General features: G+C 37.6%; 1 protein-coding gene across 1 annotated transcript in view; it reads right to left on the bottom strand.

Annotated features, from left to right (window-relative positions):
- Window positions 1–4,550: 4,550 nt before the first annotated feature.
- ASZ1 (ankyrin repeat, SAM and basic leucine zipper domain containing 1) overlaps window positions 4,551–23,719 on the bottom strand; it is a 40,594-nt gene continuing 21,425 nt past the window's right edge. The window contains exons 7-13 of the mRNA XM_064511621.1: window positions 23,423–23,535; window positions 19,686–19,761; window positions 19,326–19,382; window positions 13,676–13,788; window positions 7,570–7,675; window positions 7,009–7,122; window positions 4,551–5,127 (exon numbers count right to left, since the gene is read on the bottom strand). Of these exons, the coding sequence (XP_064367691.1) occupies window positions 4,975–5,127; window positions 7,009–7,122; window positions 7,570–7,675; window positions 13,676–13,788; window positions 19,326–19,382; window positions 19,686–19,761; window positions 23,423–23,535 (732 nt within the window). The 3' untranslated portion in view covers window positions 4,551–4,974. The remainder of the gene's footprint in view (window positions 5,128–7,008; window positions 7,123–7,569; window positions 7,676–13,675; window positions 13,789–19,325; window positions 19,383–19,685; window positions 19,762–23,422; window positions 23,536–23,719) is intronic.

The following is a 23,719-nucleotide window of genomic DNA, read 5'->3' as shown; positions in this document are numbered from 1 at the left end:
TTGCCTGGCTGCCGTCGCTGTTCCTGGTGTGGCCCAGGCTGCCGTTGGCTACCGTTGCTGCAAGGGCATACCAGGCTTAAAACATCTTCACCTTCAGAAAGTATTATGCATACATGATTTCTCATCCAGTTCAGAGAGTATGTCATGTACTATGCAGATGATAACAGACTGGCTAGGACCACTGAAAGCATGATTTTTTTGAATGCACACCATATGAAATTGAGCTGTTGTTTTTCAATACAACTGTGAAAATAATGTTGTTAACCTGTATTTTTACATATAGATAAAGACCATTTTCAGGAAAGCTGACTTGCATGGAAGTTTTTTCTGGGAAGAATATTTAGTAAAGAAAACCCTTAAGTAAAAGAGGTCTTACATACATCACAGTCAGTGCCATAGCTTAAAAGAAGCCAAATCCTTCAGCCAGGATACAGACTTAGACTTAACAGACTAAGGTTCCACATAACATGAAACTACATCCTAATGAGTCGGGAGAAAAATTAAACCTATTTTAACAGCTTTAAAACTGTTCAGGTTACACACATTATTGACTTGATAGCAGTGATACCTCCTTTCACACCTCACACCATTTACCCTTTCTGGTCTGTAAATCCAGAACCCTGATGCCTGGGAATTCCCATTCTTACAATAGGGAGTATCACTTTCAAACTAAACCTCTCCTTCCCCCCCGCCCCTCACCAGCATGCTGAACAAAGAAATGACACCAAAAGTCTCTAAAAGCAGAAATCTGCCATGATGATAGCTGCTCGACCTTCAAGACTTTGTATGGGTGCAGAAGGACTACCTCCCTTATAAACAGACACACGAGGAAGCAGACAGCTAACACAGGCTGGATATGGACCACTTTTAGTCTCTTTCATAACACAGCGCTAGATTTATTCCTAAAGAGACTTGTCTAGTGAGGCTGAAGACTCAGTCTTCCATCACATAAGGCCCAAAGCAACATTTGTAATAATACACCAGTAATGTAGAAGCTTTATTACAGAAGTATCACCTGTAACTTTTGCAGAATTGCTGGAAATGAGTCAGAGAAGGCACATCCGAGCAAACACCTACTTATATTCAGCAGCAGAAGTTACAGCTTTAGGGAACACCTTAAGAGAATGGGAGAAAAAAGGCAGAAGGAAAAAGAACACATCTGCCTAGCTCAGATTTAACTCTTATCCTCCAAAATGCAGTTGGATGAAGTAGGAGACCCCTCCCCCCCGATTCCTTCAGTGGACAATGTAATAAAATGCCCCTTCTTTCCCATTTTAGAATGTACATATCTAGAACTACTATTACTTGCAACTGAAACCAAGCAGGTAAAATTGCACACTGCCTCATGACAGGCCAGGTACTCCACAGGCTGAATATAAAGAGTGGGGCAAATTGCAAAGCACAGGAAGAAGAAGCAAAACTTGCAACATGTCCACAATGTGCAGTGCTTATTTTGGACAGGGCAAACTACAAATAAAAATTCTTAGGCTCTTTCAGATCTCTGTGGGCTCACTCAAGGCCCTAAATTTCACGATAGTCTAAAGATTCAGCAAAGGTCATTGCATGAATATTCATCTGTAGTGAGAAGTTAGGTATCCAATAACATTGCATGGCTAAGTAGGAACCTAGCTGCATCTTTAAGCAACTACGTATCTTTGGGACTTGGCCCTAAGGCCAAGCCACTCAATCTTACTGCATCTCAATTTGCACTACTGTAAAAGGGGAATAATGCTGCACAGGATTGTGAGGCTTACCTGCTGAATGTATGCAAAGCTCTTTAGCATTTTCCTCCAATCCCCTTATAGATGTGCAAATCATTGTGCTATTACTCTTCCAGGATAATGACTTTAATTTGATGACTTACAGAAGGAAGACTCGCAGCAGTTATTTTAATCTGAAGGTTCCCTTACTGGGTGTTGGTGAGGGTTGGAGTTTTGAGAGCACAGCTTACGGGCCAGATTTTGAAGTAATCTTTCTTCGCTTCTTGTCCTATCACAAACATATTGTGATACCTCCTCAAACAGCGCATCTGAAAAAGGTGCTGGAACAACATGAAAACAAGGACCTTGAAAGGTATTGTTTGGGCCTGAATTTGCAAGCTGAAGAGAATACACAATTTCTATGATAGGGAAGATTAAAATGAACTTTGGTTATCTAGCTCACCACCTACCCTACTCACTCAGCACAGTTAATGACTGATTAATTAATGAAACAGCTCAAAATGGTTACTCCAAGATGCTTGCATCTCATAGGTGGTTTGTGTCATTCCAAACATCATTCTTGAGTGGTGCAACATGCTGTGGATGTTAATGGCAGTAAGTCTGCACTGAACGCATGTAAGTATTGATCAGAGCATGTAAGTATTCACAATTGCAGTTACAATCATTTGAAATAGGAGACATAAGGACTAGCTTCTCCCAAATGCTTTTTGGAGGTCTGCTTAAGTAGTAGCTTTTTGTATAAATGTACCACCCTCTTTATTAAGAGGGCAGTCACTTTAGGTAAACTGTACAGCAAATAAAAAGTATTACTTAAAGCACGATAAATATGTATTTTTTTTAATGTGTAAGCTTCTGGAAGAAAATAATCCTCCAATAATTCTAGTTTCCTTTATTAGATCCAAAACATGTTCCTATCCAAACAAATTAAAAAAAATTAACTTGTATGCAACCGTGGTAGTAAAAATTAAGACATTTGAACTTTAAAGTATTACTTTTCTGTTGACTTCATCTATATAAAATCAGTTCAGTACAGCATTCATACCTATAACTAGTTTCTGCAAGGAATATTTTATTGCAACTTTAAACTCACAAACATTAGCACCTGTAACTTTCATGCATTGTTTCTTCTCACAGGTATTTACACAGATCATTCACACTTTTAAAACTTAAATACTGACAAAACTATTCTCTGGAGCTGATTTCCTTTTCAACTGCAAGACCTTCAAGGCTAGCTTAAAAAGATCTCTACCCAAGTGGATCTTTTCTTCAAATTCACAGGAAAAAAATTAAATTTTCAGTTACTGTCTCAGCAAGATTTACTAGTGGTAGGAAATGCTCTGGTTACTGCAGCTCTGGAATGGAAGCTACTTTCAGTGCCTTTGAAGTGGCTTCATTAATGCAAATTCTCACTTAAATGGAGAACTGAGGTATAATAAGGCTAAACAACAGAATCCTTTTAGAGGGCAATGTCATGGAAATCTTACCAGTGGTTGAAATAATTCCACTTACCTAAGTGTATGTAAGAAATATACTATGAAATACCCCCTTCTCCCTCAAAAAAGTAGCAAAGATGTCGCTGTCAAAGTGTTATTAGCACCTCAGAGGTATCCCGTCACTCGGTAACTGTATTTGAGTATATTTTGAACTGTATTTCAAGCTAGTTAGAGAAATACTGCTGTACACACAAATAAGGTTCTATGTATACTATAGGCACTTAAAACTGCACTATACAGACGTTTGTATTTCCACGGATTTTTTCCTCATGTGATGTATGTCTTGTTAGTTCAGGATGATTTATAAGAGATAATAAAGAAACAGAGAACTAGTTTCAGAAGAGTTCCTTTTCCATACTTTGCTGGTTCAAGTCAGTACACTGATATTATGCACACTTCTCCACTTTTGCTGGAAGGTGGTGGTGGTGCTGGGAACATTACTTCTCCCCTCTGACCCAAAATTGGGAATAGAGTGGAAAGAAAATAGAGTAGTATTTTTCTCTTTCCTCCTCACTCCTCTGTGAGGAGTTCCTTGCACAGAAAGAGAAACCTGGGAGGAAAGGAAGTGAAGCATCTGCAATAAAAAGGAAACATACTAACACCCAATGTAGTTTTCTAAAACAAAAAGCAGAAAACCACTGTGACAACAATAATAAATACTACCCAAAGTAGCACTAGGGTTTTATCTGGTCTTTCTACTCTCTGGAAGGAGCATCAAAGATTAGTGTCTACACACAACACCTCTGAAAATACACAGAACTAAAGCATGACACTCGTACTGAGTCTTAAGGTATTTTTTGCCTGCTCCTGTTTTACTTTGTGATAGAAGAACGTCTCTTCACAAACTCTCAGCATTCCTGCAGATTTTAACTGAAGCTGCAAAAACATAATCATGATTTGAATTATTTATACCACAGCAGCTACACAGGAAGAAAGTGAATTGGTAACCAGGTGAAATACAGATATTAATGTTTCACAACAGAACTGTAAACATCTTCATAAATGGAGAAATATAAAGAAAAATTTACTCTAAACATTAAGCTGCTGTAGTGAAAGGCCAGGTCAAGAAGAAACCAGCTGCTTTGTCTTCTCAGTTGCTTGCATTTGTGCAATTTTAAATGCCATTTAATCTATAATCCTTAAAACTGTTAAAAGAAGCAAGTCTCCCTGAGGAAACAGATCTCTGGCATGATTTGAATGGCATAGTTCAGCAGGGAATGACTTTTTTGGCAACGTTTAAGATGATATCCATAGTCTTGTAGCTGTGACGAAAAACAAAAGTACACCTCAAAGTTTTTCATATGAATCTATACTACAACAGAAGAGACATTCAACATGAAATTGTGAAATACTTTAAAATATTTCAAGAAAAAAAAAAGATGCAGCATCATTTTAAATACAGCCATGCAACATAATCAGAATTACTTGCTCATGTTCACCTTAATGGACAACAACTAAAGGTAACAATGAAACCAGCAATCAAGAATTAATTACAGCTTTGTGTACCAAAAAAGCAGCTTTGACAAGATTTTATACCTACACTGTATGCCAAAAGTAATTCTGAAAACAGAACTTTAGAATATGTTCAAGTAAGCAATTCTTATTTTTAATTTATTTCTGCATCAATGCACTTACTGGATGTAAATACTACAAAAATGAAGAGAAATTAGTCATTTTTGCACAAATTTAGCTCATAGCTCCATATACCGAACAGAAGCATAATACGAACAAGTTTTCCAAAATTACTCATATTGCAAAATTTAAAGCTGGGTTTTCTTTATGGCTAACTTAGTTATAAAGAAGAAAAAACAAAATCCAAACAATGTTACTACTCCCATTTTTACTAATCTGTTTTCCAGATTAGGTGCTTTTTCTGGAAATTCCACTCGGCTGGGGTCATTCTTCTGTTCACTCTGAAACAGAAGTTAAGTTTGTGAGAAAAGCGTAAAAAAAAAAAATTAGTGTGAGAACTTCTGAAGTGTATGATGAAATATGCAGTCCTAAAAACCTGCTTTTCTTTCTCCCCATGTGTCTGAGGCCTACTTCAATTGAAACAAATGTGTGCAAACCTTTATCTTATCTGGTGCTTGGTCATTTTGTAAGTAATACATATTAGAAAAGCAAACTGTTTGTTTACAAACAGAATTCCTTAGGAGTAAAACACACTGCTAATAGATGCTACAAAAATCTAATACCAAAACATTTCAATTTTCAGATACTTTAACCAGAACTTTTGCTATTTAATTATCAGAACAATGACTTACTAAACCAGTGAATTAAATACGTAACAGATAAAACTTTCAAAGACTTCCTTTCAGTTAAAGGAAGGGTGGAAAGTACCTTACAAGTGCCTGCTCAAATATCTGCTGAAGCTGACTGGTGATTTGCCATGAAGTGCAGCAGGGTTAGGACCTGCTTCCCTTTCTTAGTTCATAATACTCGGAAAGCCATCTCATCTACCATGTCAGCTTTCAAAAATATTATATTCTACAGACATAACATGCACTGCAGGCAAAACATTGTAATGACTAAGCTCAGCAAAAGCTACCGAAGATTTTAAGGGAGTTTGTACAAACTTACATCTAAGAGGTTTAACTTTTTCATTGAAACTGTTACTTTTCATAAGAAAACATTTCACTGTTCTACAGCTATCTAAGAGTGGCACCCCCCATAACTTAAACAGCACAAAAATTTTCAGTGTTACAATGTTCATCAGTGAAATTCATAACACATTGCAGTATTTTAATACAACAGTAATTTTATTTTCTGAATGATTACCAAACTAACATTTAACACTTTGGTTTATTTAACAGTGGGTGCAGAGCCACCGTGCTTCATCTTGGCAGGTATAAAACCTTAAGTACAGATAAGAGCAAGTCCACGTGGCACCTACCTCTGTTCTCCCCCCTCCCCTTATAACTAGCCTGCATGTACAGGAGACAGATATATACATGCAATCGATTTCTGCATATGCAAACAAAGGAACATAAATGGCTAAAAAGTTCTTTGCTAAAACCTCAATCCAACTCTTAGATACATTCGGTGTTTAGTGATTTATTAGGAGAAGGCTGTTATATTACACTAAATTTACTTAATCTACAGGAAATTGCATTACTAGCATTATACTCAAGGTCTGAGTTCCACATGGCTTCATTCAGTAACAGATTCCTTTCTGACACTGATGCTCCATTTACTCTATACCATTCCTTTTACTAGCCTGTTACTTAAAATGACCCCATCTGACAAAAGCATGTCACTGTATTGGTTTGAGAATGACTGATGTGGTGCTAACATCTAGCCTTGACCTCTCCCACCCTCTTCTTTTGTCACCTCTGCAGAGAGTTAGCTGGGATGCCTCCTATTCAATCCATAAAACCTTAACATCTTCAGCGAGTCAGTAATTCCAAAGGATTCCCTAATTAAGAAGTATTCCAAGCGACACTTATACCACAGTGGTCATCCATGTGCAGGGATACTTCCCACTGAGCTCTATGGCTGAAAGAAAAAGATTGACTATGCTTTCCCCTGGAGACTGTCCACACTGCTTTGGAATATTCTAGATTATTTCTTGTTCTGTCATGGAAAGGTGGAAGGGCCACAGCTGCCAAGGGAAGAAAGCCGTACATTCCTGCTACCTCCATGCAGCTTGCAATCCCTGGATGCAATGTCCAAACTACGGCTGAAGAGAGCCTATCGTAGACCAACACACCAACATTTCACTGATGGACATCACGTTCAGGGTTTATGAGAAAGTTATACACAACATTTGGTAGGCTCAGCTCACACATACTCACCCTTTCCATGAGGTTCTTCAGTTTGGTAACTTCTTTTCCCAGCTTTTCAACATTACAAACCAAGTCTCTGCAAACTTCAGTAAAACTTTCAGCTGGTGCCCACTCCAGTACTATCTATCAAGAGTTACAGTTAAATAGCAGAATTATTGTAGATTGTTAGGTAGTATTTTTCAGTTAATGTAGTATAAAAGACAGTGTCAGAAAAAGATTATAACTTTATTTATGCTAAGTTTGCATAGGATGATTTATGCATGACATAATCTCCTAGTTTGTTTCAACCTTCATGGAAGTCTTCTGTCACTTCTGTTTAAACACTAAATCCCTTATCAGCAGAAGCACTGAGAAGCAGATCTATGCTCTTTAATTGGTTGGCTTAACTCTCTGGAATAAATTATTTGAAAATGTATACTTTAGCAAAAGAATACTGGACAGCTCTATAAAACTATATAAAATAGTTGTTTATGGCTTTGATTACTATCCATTTTTTCCCCCATTTCTACTGAGTAGAACGACAGTATTCTCCAAACTCTAAATCAGTCTTTGTCTCATTTGGTTGAATACCTTGTGAGAATTTGCGAGTAAATGCTTATTTATGGTCTGCACAGGAACGGTCAGGTTACCACACTCTTTATTCAACTTCTGAAGAAACTTGAGGAATTCATCTCCACTAGCAAAACAAAACCATGTTCCATTACTTGTAAAAGGCTGTTAACTTTTTGCAAGCTAAATACTATCTACCCATTCCTAACACTGCCTAGTGAGTGAATCAGACATGCAATTTTAGAAAAGAAAGAAAGAAAAAAAACCCACCCACAATCAATTTACCACAGGGATCTCTGCCACGTTTAACATCTTGGCGAGCTTCTCCCCTACCCCTTTTCTCCCTCCCCCCTTAAATGTTACTAAATGTTTAAGTTATCTGGAATACTCAGCTACTAAGCCACATTGAAAGCTGAAAAAAGTGTTACCCAAAAGCTTTCTGGAAACATTCTGTTAACCTCTGGTTTCATATCTCATTGCTATTAATCCTATATTATCAATATAAACACGTCATTACCTGCTACATGAGAAAGTTTGGATCACAGCATGCATAATAACCACAACATTGTGTTTTTCAGTGCATGTGTGATAGAGAACATAATCTGGCAACACCAGGAAGAAAGAATTTATAGTCAATTTTATATTGCCATATCAAATATTCCTGATCTGCAGCTTACATTTGAATGGAAGATGTGGGGGGAAAAAAATCTGTTTTGTACTTGGTAGTTAAGGACTGAAGCAATAAGGTTAGAGATTAGGTTTAGTCTCTAGCACAGTGGAAGAATGAAGAATACAACAGTGCTGACTTGGGCCTTTGATCTGGAAATACATTCCTCAAAGCCCACAGATTCTGGGTTAATCTACTTTGAAGAAAACATATACTTAGTGCTCAAATACAAGCAGGAAGATAACTCCGAAAGTTAGTTTAGTACCTCCAAAGAGTGGAGGAAAGGATGTAAAAATCTAACAGGCCAATTTCAATACTAAGTTTTAAAGATCCTGCACCACACTAACTCAATTTATTGTAAACCTCAGCAAGAAATTAAGCTGTCAGTTATAAGAGATAGTATGGACCAGAAAGTTGTTGCCATTGACTAGGCAGAGAGAAGGAGGAACAAGAAAAGAAGATAATCCAATTGTTTGTAAAGGGTGATCTCTCAAACCCTGAAGCTCTTCAAAGGGTGATCTCTCAAACCCTGAAGCTCTTCAAAGCTTCCTCATCTCCAACTTCTGCTAGCTGTCAGCCATTCAGGTGAATAACACGCAGGCCCAACACAGTAGACAACTTTAAGTTGGTATCTCCCTAATCTCAGGACTTACATTTATGGGAAGATCTGAATAAGTGAATTCAGATCCCAACTTTCCTCTTTTCCCTGGAGCAATCTGCTACTAAACCTAAATACAGCATACTCACGCTACCCCACTTTCTGCCTCTTCTGAAGGCAAAAAGGTCTAAATCCAATTTGCCAAACAATTGAGTCAAGCTACATGCCAGTGTGGTGCGAGTGTCTAAACAGAAATTGAATTTAGCCCAAGCCCACAGGGTGTTTTCATCAAGTTCTCACTTTTTCCTACAACAACGCATACCCTAAGCAAACGATGTTAAACTGTCTACTAGCAAAACATTGCCTCCTAAAAATAACTGGGACCTAGAGCCTGATCTCCTGCAGCACCTGCATGAGGGAAATAGGCAATACTGGAGACTCACCTCTTTGGGAATCATTCTGCACCTAGGACTTTTTGCATAAACATTGTCCATTAGGACAATAGACCTAATTATCCTAATTAGGGAATAGTGTCTCAACAAAACTGGGATCCAACTCTCAGGCTGTATTATCCTGAACTAGGATTATGTTGCTTTAGAGCTGTTTTGAAATGATTTGATGGCCTATAATTTTCACTTTATATTTGCTAAAACTTAAAACAACTGTTCCTTTGCTGTAAATCTCAGCTTCAAAAAATATGAATAGATGTTGTTCTCCTACCCCTAAAAACAGTCTATGCCATACTTGACCCTCAGTACCTAGTTCCAACCTTTTTTTTTTTTTTTTTTTTTTAAATCTTTCTTGGTGGAAGCTGTCAACTTTAAATCCAACTCCCATGAACTCAGCAATTGGTTAGACTATCAACAACACAGCAGGGAGTTCAGGCACAGAAGGATGAGGAAGTATTACATATCATGCATATGGTAATCCAACTTAATAGAAAAGATGAAAAGTAAGAATACAAAGTATTCATTCTTCAAATGCATGCTGTAAATATTAATCTCCCTCTACACTGCATGAATTAATTGATATTTCAAAAGCGAGTTTTTAATATCCCAATCAACTTTGGCACAAGTTTGTTAGTAAGCAAAGTTTCCACCACTGCTCAGAATGAATGTCTGTCATTTGCAACACTGCAGAACTGCTAAGACTTTAATACTCAAGACAAAAATATACAAAACTCACCTTCATAACCTTCAGATCCTGAAGGTTAAAAACCAAGATTGTTCAGTTTGTTATAAAGATGGGGAAAAAATAACAAAGCCCGCTAGCTTGTTTTTTTTTTTAAAGTACACTGTTCTGAAATAAATAATAATTTAACTGAACAATTATATTTAGAGTAAAAAACACTAAACAAAATAATCACGTGCAGAGACAGTCTGAAAGTTTATCCCATGTTACTACAGTCAAACCATGCACATCAAAACCCTTTTCTACTTAAAAAGATAAAGTTTTGGCTGACTAGGATCAGTTATGACACCTGTGTTTTGTCACAAAGGAAAACTATTTTTGTTGAGAATCCTTCCAGAATTCCCAGAATAAATGATGTCAGGGACATGAAATGGAATAAAACAAAAAAAAATACCAATGCTTATTATATTTATTGTATGAGTAATAGTTCTTAAAAACATTTTCATCAAATTTTATACCTGTTGCAGTAATGTATTCTTATAACATTTACAAAAAAATTGATTTTTTAAAAGAAATAATGGCTGTCAAAACACCAGTGGCTAAACAGTGCTAGACACTCTCTGCAAGTTTATAATCAATCAGCTCAACATTTTCTACTGTGTTAGTTTTTCTATGACTTAATGACTGATTTTCCTTCTCAGAGAATGACTTTGAACAAATGGGAAGTAAAATCTTTACATAACAGCATGTAAACATAACCTGTGATTTTAGTCTCAAGGTCAGATTCCTAGAATACATGTCAAGTCATTTTCTAAAAAAACAAACAAACAAGAAGAACCTATGCAGTGCTTCCAATAACTGAACTGTGATCATATTTTTGTGTACTTCAATCTTTATTCAATCATTTTCTGGGTTTGAGAACTACAAGCGATCTAAAATCATGTTAGGAATTCCATATGACGACCATGTCATTGGGGTATGATACTGTATCTGATTTTTTTTTTGGGGGGGGGGGCGTTATTTGGCTACACATGCAGTGAACTATTAACTCTTTGGATTTCTCCACTTATCCCTGTGTTCAAATTTTTAGGCTGTTCTGCATAAATGCTTATACTAAATGTCACTATATACAGATCTGAAAAAGAACACTTATTTCTTGCATAAAAATGCATGAAGCTTAACTGGACAAAGTTCTCCTGACTTGTGGCTGATTATTCCTCAATGAGGGGTCAAAATCATTTCTAAAAATGCCTCCCTTGGACACTGGAAAACCCAGGTGCCTGGCCTACTACCTCTGCTCAGCAGCAAAGCCTATTATATTTTAACAGAAAAGGCTCATGTGCTGCCAAGGCATTTATGGTGTACTTGTATCACAAGGGTTTGTGCCTTCTTGTGTGCTGGAACTCCAGCTCCTCAGTCTCACATACAGCCTGTAGACTGGGCTGCATCTGGATTCCCTTTGGAAAGGAAACAGGTACTTGTTTTGACAGAGAAATCTCTTCACAGACTAGAAGGCAGAATCAAGGCCCTGTATCAGGACATGAACACCTGTCTCTCCCACCCCACCTCAGTCTTTCAAGAGCTTCCCAAAATGCCTTGCATGTCCTTCCACATCCCAAAGCTCATGCTTGGCATCATGCTGCAAAAATGTACCTCAAGCAGGCTGCAAAGCATTTCTCTCATCTTACACACATGGTAATGGATACAGATATAGGTACGATGGCAGCATCAGCAGCAATTAGCACACATACAAATGACTAGTTAGGAGTGCAGTATGTACTAGACAGCCTCACACAATCAAGGCACAAAGGACAATGAAATGGCAGGAGCACATCATGATGTGAGGGCTAATACACAGCATCACTGTGATTTAGCTGCCTCCAATAGATGGTGACATATGCAGAATGAATTTGAACTCCACCATATCCTTCGGTCCAACAAGCAGTATGGCTAGGAGTCCAGCCTTACAGCATCCAAATAAGGCATTTAGCTCCTATGAAGAAGAAAGAGATACCTAACAAAGGAGTAACACAGCTGTCGGGTCATTAGTCAAGTGGGAGAGACATGCTTTGGGCTGTCCCCCATACACACACTTTAAACAGGAACTGAACCCTTACTTTTCTAGGCAGAGGAAATTTATTTAATCAGCTTACTGGATGCAAGGAGAACAGATTTCTTCCTCCATACTATTCAAGCCCAGCCCCAGCAAAGGCAGCACCACAAAGCTATGCAAATGGTGACGCAACTGGTAGGAGAGAAAATAAGCACAGAGAACTTAACTTTGTTACGTAGCGATGTAGCCACAAGTATGGGGAAGAAGCAGTATCTCAGCATTAGCACCATCTTCTCTACGTTAAACAAATACAGTCCAACAAGACTAAAGTCTCTGAAAGGCAAGTCACAGTTCTCCGCCTGGCTCCGTTTAAGTTTTTGCAAATTAAAATATCAAACTAATGCTACTCTTCTGGAGCAATTCTTTTACAGTTTAAGGAGCTAACAAAGGAAAGATATGAACACAGTATCTAGATTCAAATCTGAAGCTCTCTTCTAGAAAAATGGTATTTGTTCAACAAAATACAAGTCAAGATGTTTAAGAAATCTTAAGGCACCTTTCCACTTACTACATTCTTCCTGTGGCTGGTTGTGAGAACTGCTGTACCAGTGATTAGGGGGACTGAGGAAGCTTAATAAGGCTGCTGAGGGAGGTTTCTGTCTGCTCAGGCCTGGCTTTGATGGAACTGCATAAGACTATACTAGAAGAGAAGTAGGGTTAAGTATTGCAGAGCTGATATTGAAGGCTGTAAGAAAGAGCCAATTACAGGAGAAATATCAAGTTGGAACTGAAGTTTGAAAGACTACGACTTTCTTAAAAATCAGTTTCCTTATAATTCTATTCCTACAGATACATACAATTTATAAGGAAAATAATTTATGAAGTTTTTCATTTATAACGAAAGAATGTCTCTTAACAGAAGCCAGTTAAAACTGCTTCTAGCAGTAGAGAGAAACAAGAAAAAAATCCTGAATTTATACAAAGTCGCCTTTATGATTTAAGATGGACATAAACAAGTAATTTATCAGTTGAAAATTAAAGCTCTATGCAGAATTGATAGGAATCTCTCTCTCCTGCACATCTTTTTATTGTATATTACACTCAGACAAATCCGATTGCAAACTAACACAGCTTACCTTGTCTACAGACACAAAAACAGGGAATTACTGAAGGCAACATCATTTGCCATTTTTAAGGGTTAATAATGCTGCTGGAGCATGGGGAAGCAAGGAGGGCAAGACCTCATTTCCACAGAGAAATAGAAAAATCTGTTTGCTGAACCTTGTCAAAGAAATCAAAAAATGAGTTAGTACTGCAGCTAAAGAAGCCAATTTCAGAGTTTATGGTATAAACAGAAGTCTGAGAGAACCCTGCACAGCAAGGCCATGAAAGTCTGTGTGAGGTGCAAAGAAGAAAAAATCATTCACTCAAGGTGATGGGCAAAGTAATGGCATATATGACAGCTATAACCCATAAACGGATTTCTAGAATAGGGAAGCTGTTTCCAACTTACTTTGTCCCAAATGCACCTAGCCCTAGCCTTCAGAACCTGTTAGTTGGCATGGTGTCATGAATGCTTATATACAGGATAAGGTGTCAGAGAATCTTATCTTTGTACTATAGAAAAGACTGTAGTCATCTTAAATAATTGTGTTTTAAGTAAAATATGAACTATTACCTGAATTCCAGCTTCATCACTTCAGGGAGGTCTCTAATTCTTATTTCTTCAACTTGTAGCTCATTAATAGCATCTAGGAGTTTCTGTTGATCTCTGAGATCTGTAATGCCAATCTAGATTTAAAGAGCCTTTTAATAGTTATTTACACAAAAAACCAGTGCAGTACTGTTTATCGTGTGAGTTTCTAATTATTAAAAGACCAACTGGTCAAAGGCAGTTGCTTTTCAGTTATTGCAACCAACTACAACGTATCTAACTTCCAAAGGGGGGAAAAAGAAAAACCTCAGCAACTATTTGATGATGCACAACAAAATGAATTAACTGAAATGAATTAAAGAAGAGCCAAACTGAAACTGCACAGTATGCTCAGATGGGCACAACATTCATCAACATAAGGGTATTTGTAAAAACTATTACTTTTTTATTACACCTTAAATAGATAGGTTTGCTATTCCAGGATCATCTAAGGCTTCTCTCATAGCAAAATAACCTATTATCATGTTGGCAGAACAACAATAACTCAGAAGGAAAGAATCCAAACCGTCAAGTCAGCATCAAATGTAGCATTTTATAGAAAGAGGTCAGATTTTAAGCAGGGCTTTTTCACAAGTTTGTGTGTGTGTATTTTTCCCAGTTATGGGAACTGGTCTCTAAGATACTATACCTCTTTCTAAAATCTTATTTTCTTAGAGAACCTCATTTTAAAAATAAGTCACTTGTACAAAGAAATCTAACAGGTCCATTCTATCTCCAAAAGTTTGAATGATCAGATAAAAGCCACAGTATGATCTTACAAAAAACAACAAAAAAAACCCAAACAAAAAATATCCTTCCCCGAAAAAACCCCAACAACAAAAACCCACATTCAACATGATGAAACATCCTGCAAAGCAGCCTTTTTTATATATCTGAAGAACAGCATACTTGAAATCAGTATAGATTTTTTGCTTCAAATTAAGACCAAGTATTATTTGCCTAAATACCACTTGACACCTGCTTGTACTGTCCCTGAGCTCTAATCAATCTACCTTCCATACTCTTGGCTAATGCTACAAACCATAGCAGAAAAGCTTTGAAAGGTACAACTTTTTTTTTTTTTTTTTTTTTTTGTGGTTAGCAACCCTGATGAAGCCTCTCCATACAAAAGCAAAACCTGGAAAACCAGCTCCAAGCATGACTTTGTTCCTAATTCTCCAGCTGAACACCTGGAGCCAATAGGAGCAGACCACTCTGTAATTCCAGACTGCAGTGGTTCCAGTGTCTCCAAAGCCAGGACAGATGGGAGTCTCATTAATGCCTGAAGGACCCCAAATTCTCTGTTGCATCCTCCAAAATCTGCAAGATATTGGTATTTGCAGGCACCCAGCTTCCTTGAACTACTGCAGAAAGAATTTTGAACAAACAGCTAGCAATGCACATCAGGTCTGAATGCCAGGTCTCTAACTCCCAGCCTCAAATGGTGCCCGGCAGCAATTCTAAGAAAGGAAGCGAGAGGAGGTGCCTAGGGAAATCCTCACTTTCTCTGACACTTCAGTTTCTAATGGCCAGTGTTCATCCTGATTCCCAAGAGCAGTCCTCCAGGTTTGCTGCCAGGTGTTTGGAAATGCCAGACAACATGGTACTATGGGCTCAAAAGCATCTCTTTAAACACCTAGAAATCACATTATAGATCTATGTACAGTAAGATCTCCAGTAACGGAAAAACCCCAACAAGATTAATTGAAACTTTAGCTAAAGGCATCAAGAAAAAATGAGTTGCCAGCAGGAAACATCTTTTACTCAAGTCCCTTTGGTAAACAGCACTAGCAGCCTTAAGAGAGAAAGATCTAGATTTCCTAGAAATAATGTGCTCTGCTTACGTCGAGCTGTAAGTTTCTTCAATTCATTAGTTCTCAAGTTTGTCTTGTGAAGCCCTATCTAGTATGAACTAATGTTTTCTTAATGCTTATAAAGCAAAGTGCCATCTAACAGCAGTCATTTTATGAAGCAGAAGGCCTGCTTATGAGCAGCAAGTTTACTTTTAATTAAAATTAACAAACCAAGAGAACCATTCTGAAGACAGAGCAGCAGTTATTCTTGAGTATTATAACTATTCTGCCTAAAGCAGGAATTATGATGATGACTGGGATTGCTTTCAACCCAATCTTCTCATTCCTGAAACAAGCAAATCAGAATACAGCTTTCCGATCAGCGTATCAGGAACATAGTGTACTTTGTTTCCCTACAAATTAACTGTAACTTCATTGTTTTGCAAATGGATCAGTGACTAAGCACCATCACATCCTGAAAGTATGTTTTATGAAGTAGAAAACTCGATAAAACTTGTGTAGACAAAGTCTCCTATCACCACGGCATTTTCTGAATCTAGAGGTACTAGGTGCAGAAGTTAAAAGATAAAAAGTGGATACACCAGTTCAAGCTACTTCCCAAAACAGAGATATATTTTTCTTCCCTTTTCCTGATCCTCTATGCTGAACACAAACACTAACCGGAATCCAACCATTCCTGCTATGATGAATTCATAGACTGAGCACAGTGCAAGCATTGCTTTCTTGTGGATAAGCGAGCTCTCAAGCTGGTGTCAGCTGAAATACGATATGCAGCTCAAACGATCCAGGTATGACCCAGAAGTGGCCATATGATCAAGAAGGTACAAGAAAGTCTTCAGTGTTGTACGACCTACTTATATCTGTAAAATAGACTATGCACAGGCTAGATTTTGACTTCAGGCACATATACACTCTAACAGTATCTATTTTTTTCTTTACTTAAATAAAAATTAAAAAGTCCCCTCAAACCCACACCCAAAACCAACACTCCAACATCAATATGACTTTTCTGTTCACCTTTAGAAAGATGGGGAATTTTGCTCACCATGGAAAGATGAGGAAAATAACAGATTGCCTCAACAAATGAAAGATGCCACATACTTCTCAGATAAAATCAGCCAGGTTATGCATAAACACTTTCATTCTTGTCATCTTGCCCAAGTGGCCACTGTTTTTAATAATATCACAATTTTCTGCAAAATCCTAAATACTTTTTGGCAGTGAAGAAGGTGGGCTGGGGAGGCAGGGTGGGGATAAGAGAATTCTGGTATGAAAGCATGCAGACCAGATAAATCTTTAAATTCACAGATTATATTTTGAATTTTGATGTGTCAGGTTTTCATTATGCACTCTCAAATCCAGAACAGGATGCCAGTTTCTCCTCTTCTAAACCAAAACACACAGGAGGAAGGAACTTTTAAAGTCCTAAATGCATCAGGAAGTAAAATGACTTCTGCCACTGGTTTGCAAGACAAATGCTCAAAAAATGACAAAAAAAAAATCCAAGTGTCAGGAATAGCACCGAATCAGACAAAAACCTCCAAGTATTGAATGGACTTGTCTGAGGATGCAATAGTTTGTAAGTTTAAGGAATGCAAGGATTTCATCTTGACAGTGTCATTGCTTAGGCTCTGTTCTAGAACATAGATAAAGATATTTACAGAGAAAATATCTTTCTGATATTCTTTGATGGAAGAAAGTGTCTCATGTTAGTGACAGGGTTTCTTTCCAATTCTTTTGGATACAAAGCAGCATGGTTCAGAGGCATCCATCAGAAGTCATCAATAATCTCTGTAGTAATAAGATCCAGACTCTTTAAAGGAGCTGGCTGTTAGTGGAAGATCTGCCATCACACAAAAGACTTTCAACTCTGTAGTTACGAGGAAGCAGATTAGATTTGTAGTTCTTTCAGTTGTGTGGGAGAAACTCTTATTAGAGCTCTAAAATCAGAATTAGAAAAAAAAGCCCTATTTTTTATTAGCATACTGCATCAAGAATTTAGGATGACTTGTGAACTGCTAATAAGCCAGGAATGTTATATCATTTTTTAAATTCTGAATTAAAGACTCACTAATTAATTTTTGTCCATGAACAACACAAGACTTATTTTATGGGAATAGCTTTCTGCTGTTGAAGAGACGAGTGGAAAAAGAAATCTCTTCCTACAGATACAATTTTTCTGTGCAAGAGCAACTGGCCCAGGTGTTTATTTCATTTTTTTCAACAAAGTTCTCTTAATAATAGGGAGCCTCAACATGCTAGAAAATTGAAATACAAATTATCAGTTTGTGTGAAGATTATTACGCCTCTTCAGTGAGGGAAATGTAAGGCTCAGCTGTTCATTTAAGGCCACAATTCCCCCATCCTCTACACAGATAGAAGTGACTACCATTTCCCAGCAAGAGATTGATGTGAACATGTACTCAATCAGACTTGCAGTTCAATATGAGAGAGAGAGAGAGAGAGAGAGAGAGACAGAGACAGAGACAGAGAGAGAGAGAGAGAGACAGACAGACAGACAGACTGACTCACATAGTCATGGGAAGAAAAATACTAAGATCTCCTTGAAGTGCAAGGTTCTTGTCAACAGAGGCTTTAAGGATTCAAATAAAGGCCACACTTGGATGCTGTATAATGGATAGGATATTGATGCTCTGGAAGCACTGTCATAACACAGCACATTGACATACCTAGTCTATGTGAACTCTTGAAATCTCCTCTTGATACACAAAGCTCCCTATACACGCGCCCACTGAGATTAGAAAAGTATTTCTGAGCTCTGTCAAAAAACTGTAAACACCAATTCTACTCAGCTACAATGCAAATCCTTGTGACACCAACTCGAAGGTACATTAACATATGCAAATAAATGTTGATTCCAGCTGCTAGAACACATACCTACCCTAGTATCCTGTATTTTTGGCACTGTCCCAAGAGGTAACGAGGTATCCAAACACCTGGGAACAAGCCTGAGGCAGCTAATTTAACCAGGGCTCTTTGGTATCCCAGACCAGGTACAAAGCACTCAGAAGAGTTCTGCAACCTGAGCTATTTAAACTGTTCTAAGACAACTTCTGTAGTACTGTATTATTATATCATCCCTTTTTAAGTGGAAGCTTTTTGTAGGAAGTCTTTCATGTTCCAGAATAACAACTGCAACAAACAGCCTCAGGAAAAGCAGCCATTCTATCTCAACTGGAAATTAAAACCTTATAATAGTATCTCGCTCACCCCTGAATCATAATGAAATACCAAGCTTCCCAACTGCAGTAAACTACAAGAAATCAAATCTTCTTGCTTTTTCCTTTTCTTTGCCAAGGTTTTACAGATCTGTGTGAGATATGAGATTCCACAATATAAAAGAGCTACTAGTTTGTCCACAACTAGACAGTAGCACCTCATGAGGAGGACCACGTTTAAAGTGGTTATTTAAGATTATCTGCTGCTAATCCTAGCAATGATTTCCTTTCAGGGAAAACATACTTAAAACTAAAAATAGTAATGCTTAAAATTTAAGACTGAAATATGTCCTGCTCACCCCAATTGACACATCATTACAGAAAAGAAATAGCGGGGATCACCACTTCATAGTCAGATCTAGGTACAGAGGATGTAAGAACTCAACTCCTAGAACTTAACACTGATCTGAGGAATTATATACTTTAGAAAAGGTCTGTCTGTATTCATATAAAAATTCAAGAAATAGCGTAAGATTCTGAGAACAGATCTTCAAAAAGAATCCTTACAAGGTTAGGCATTTACAAAGAGAAGAAAAGTTAGGACATTAAACTATTTAAGAAAGAGGAGAAAAATAAACTGACCTGTATTAACTCATCTTTTTTCATGATCAAAAGTTGTCTTAAAGCTACACCTCTTTCCTGTACAAAACAAAGGGTTTTACATCATCAAAAAGAGTTTCACAAGGAAACAGTAAAAAAGAAATAAAAACAGCTACACAATACTATTACCAAAGTAATGAAAAAGTTCTCTAGTATAGAAACATTACATGTTGTGACTAATGCACATAATCAAAATTGACCAATCTAGTCCAGTGAGACATTATAGTGGAACTTAACATTTCAAATACAACTTTCATTTAGCACATTAATTTGTAAAAGTGAATGCACCTAAAACGCCAATAAAACTTATATGAATTTCCAGATGGCAGATGCCAATCTTACCTTTAATGATCCTGTTATGTGTTCTAGACCAAGACCATGTAAAAACACTTCCATGTCATCAAAAGCTGAATAGGAACTGTTCAAGGTGAAAATGGTGGAAATTAAAAAAAAAGACATCTATAACAACTCCAAAACATGCACACACACGAGTAAAATGCTACACACAAATTCCCAGATGAAGCACTGGCAAACCTAAAGTTGTACACACCCACCAATCACAGTAGTATCGCATAAGCACCACAGGCTACAGTTTAATCTATCAAAATTTTACAGCTGGCTATTGTGAACCTAAACGGAAAGACTTTAACAAATTAATGTCACTTTTTGTAGCACAATATTTAAATCAAACCTTAAAGTTAGCCATGAAAGCCTGAAAATTTGGGAATGTGATTAAGGAAGATAACTATGTACCCTGTCACCAACCACTCTTCATATAATTTAGGTTCAACCTATAACTATTACTTTTTCAGTTCCATTTAACCCAGGAAAAAATTCCCAGAAAACAGCAATATCCCTAATTAAGGACAGAGGAAATTAGTCCAGTAAAAGTTTGTTGCCAGAAGACCACCCTTGAGATGTTAAACTGCTGAATGAGTGTAATCCCTTGTAGGTTCACAGATTTTTAAGGCTTATAAACAACAGTAAGACTCAATCTTGAATACCAGCCCTACTAAAAGATATAAAAATAAAAGGAAAAATATGTGAACAACTTTCAACAGTCAGATGGCCCAAAAAGCAAACCATACAAAATGCAGAAAGGACTACTGCAATTGCTACACTGATCCCTTGCCAGAAGACTGAGTTAAGAAAGAGTTTGCTCCACCTTGCTTTGGGCCCTGAAACTTACAGCTCGTTCCATTCTCAAAGGCTTAAAAGAGCTCCTACATCTAAAATGTACAAAATAGCCCCTTTGAAAATTATTCTGAATATGTAAGAAAAGATTTCAGGTTGGCATGTTGAGAATCTTGCATTCCAGGATTTCTGGTATTTAAGTACGCTTAACCCTTTACAACGATGGACATGCTAAATCACATAAAAAGGAATTTATGCAACTTCTATGCTGTGATGAGTTAGTAATTCTGGGAGTATACAGGCAGAATATAAAAAGGAATGTAAAGTCACTGTCCCTATCATGAATTTGTGTAGAATCTTTCTCCCCAGTTCCTCTTCCCCCAACACACAGGTAACAACCACCAGCCTTTGAAGCAAGCAGATCACATATACCTTCACACACTGTATGTCTATCCCATGCACTGAAACAGGCAATAGGAGACAGTATTTGTAATCAGCCTGAAATAATAAAATCTTTGTATTTACACATTTCAAAGTGCCTAGTTTGCAAAGGTTTCTGGAGTCCTGGGGTAACTTGAGGCATTTGGTTCTGCTAAAGGTGTGAGAAAAGGATGGTTTCTTCCCAGGAACAGCAAAAGGGGTATTCAATATCCAGAGAGTAACTTCAAAGCCTCTGAAGAACAGGACTTAGTCAAGCAGCTGAGGAACACCAATGCCTGACAGGTATCTCTGTCTGTTTCTACAGTCCAGATCTCTGGAGCCAGAACAAACACCTCATTAGGATGGCAGAAGGTGATAACTGAAGCTACATTCACTTCCTAAGGACCACAAAAGGATGATACCAGCATCTACAACAGCCTATACTCACTGACTCTGCACAGTGGAGCACAATTGCCACTCAGTATGAGGTGAAGAAACAGGAGCACCTGAGAGAGGAAGTGTGACTTGAGAAGACAATTGACAATGCCTGTGATGAAAATTACACAGAAAACTGGCAAGGAGAAGACATCTATCTCACAGAACTATGATAAAGTAAACATGTATCAATGTGCCTCTCCACTATCACTGGACAAAAGAAACTAACTAGGGAGGGTGAAGGGGGGGGGGGGAAGAGAAATTAATAAGCTATATTTGTAAGAATAGATGTTGAAGGTGTACTCCAGGAGATGATCATTTCTGATGATTAGTAGAAATTTTGGTTTCAAAAGACAAAATTATGAAATAACATAACTGGTTACTGAAAAATCCTTGAACTTGCCAGAATATGTGTTAATAAAGACAGACAGGTTACTCACCTGACTGGTAGAGTTTAAAAAAAGACCACTGGGCACACTGTGAAAACATGGAAGTACAAGAACCACCTAACACGACATTACATTTGCATAGTTAGACATCGGGCTGCCACAAAGTATTACAAGTAGGCTTAAGGATTTCAGTGTCTTATTTTAAAAGCTTATACCCAGACACTGGTAGAATGTCCTCTAGCCACTACCAGGTTTCTACAGGCCAGCACAAAATCCACTTGGATAACTGCTACATGGTGCTGGTGTGTTTCCTTGTACTAGAATTTCCTAACCTAACCTAATCCTAAAACCTAAACCTTTTAAAAGGGAGAGATTCCTCCTAACACTGAGGTCACAAAGTACAGATTCTATCTAGGAGTATGAGTCTCTGAAGAATACTAGAAAACCAAACTATTTAAAAAGAGTCAAATGAAACCACAGGAAGGAATTCAGGGTGGATCACAAAATAAATTCAGTCTTAAAACAAAACCAAACCAAACTATAAAGTACTATATTTGGGCTGGCTGAATAGTGACAAGGAACGTCACCTTTATAGCAAGCATCCAGGGATTCAAAAGATGATTCCCAAGGAGAAGACTACTATCCCACAGGAGAACTGGTTCATGACACGAAGATATGCCCAGAAAAACTCCTTCAGGAACCTATAAATAGTAAGATGAAAGAACAAAGAGGACAGCAGAGATAAGGGACTTTAACATGTTAAACCTTCACCCTTCACTTCCAAGAAATACCTCCAAGATGATCATGGTTGAAGCACTGGAGGACAAAAACCTGACGGATGTGTGCATTCGTTTAATGACACAGCCCGGTGGCACTGAGGTAGTCTGAACTGCTACCTAGCGATGTGACATCAGCATAAGGATACAACACTGTGGCACTTCTAATTAAGCTTGCCTAGACTGAGCAGTGATAGAGAATCACCACAGACTAATCAGAACAGACTATACAGTAATTACAGGCCCCGAAAGTTGCCTTCTCAGGACAATGCAGCTCAAGGAAGAAAGTGGATAGTTTGTTTTCGACATCTTTGCCAGTATATTTTGGGTCAAAACCACATCAGAGATCTTCAGAATTGCTGAAGCAGGGGCCGAGTCCAGCCATAGGGCACCTGAAAGCTTCAGAGTCAGAGGCATGCTTTCACAGAAGGTTCTGGAGCTTAACTTCTGTTCATATTTAACACAAACTTTCTCAGGTGTATGGACCTCTTCAAGGTAATGTAAATATCTGAACACATGTGTGAAAAACGGGACATAGCTCCTTCTGGCATGAGAAAGTTGAAAACAGGCTTTCAAGGAAGGCAACAAAAATTTAACATCAAATGACGCTAACGACAGAACAAGGAGTATCCCAGCAGCAGAGCATAACAGACTTAACAGAGTTGAAAAAAACTGAGGTAACAGCAGACTTTGCCTCTATTATATTTCACACAAAGTGAGAGGAAGAAAAGGTATGGAGCATGCTCTTTATACATAATGTAAAGGAACTCTGCCGTTTTGAATGACAGTACATTAATACACTCACTGTGGGCTCTTGGTAGCACTCCATACAATATACAATATATATCAGTAAGACTTAATCATGTTATCAACAAATGCAACTTCTTAGTAATATTTATGATCTAAAATTACACTATGTATTTACCCAACTTTGTGGCCAGGGACAGCTGTCAGAAATTTGTAGGTGGTCTCTGTCTTAAACATTTCATGGTATCTCCCTTGCAAGTGATTTGCAGTCAAAGAAAGTAAACTATAAATCTGAAAAAAGCCAAAATGAATCAATTACTACTCAACTCTAAAACAAATAATGCATAAAAAATTGCACTTAAGTAAGATTAAAAAGAGTTCTATCACGAATTATTACACACAGGGAACATGAACGTATGCCATTTCTTCTTCTCCATGACAAACAACGAGGAGTTAAGAATAAGCCCACAGAGTT

The sequence above is a fragment of the Dromaius novaehollandiae genome, chromosome 1 (assembly GCF_036370855.1).
Source record: "Dromaius novaehollandiae isolate bDroNov1 chromosome 1, bDroNov1.hap1, whole genome shotgun sequence".
Classification (NCBI taxonomy): domain Eukaryota; kingdom Metazoa; phylum Chordata; class Aves; order Casuariiformes; family Dromaiidae; genus Dromaius; species Dromaius novaehollandiae.
This window is presented reverse-complemented; position numbering and strand designations above follow the sequence as displayed.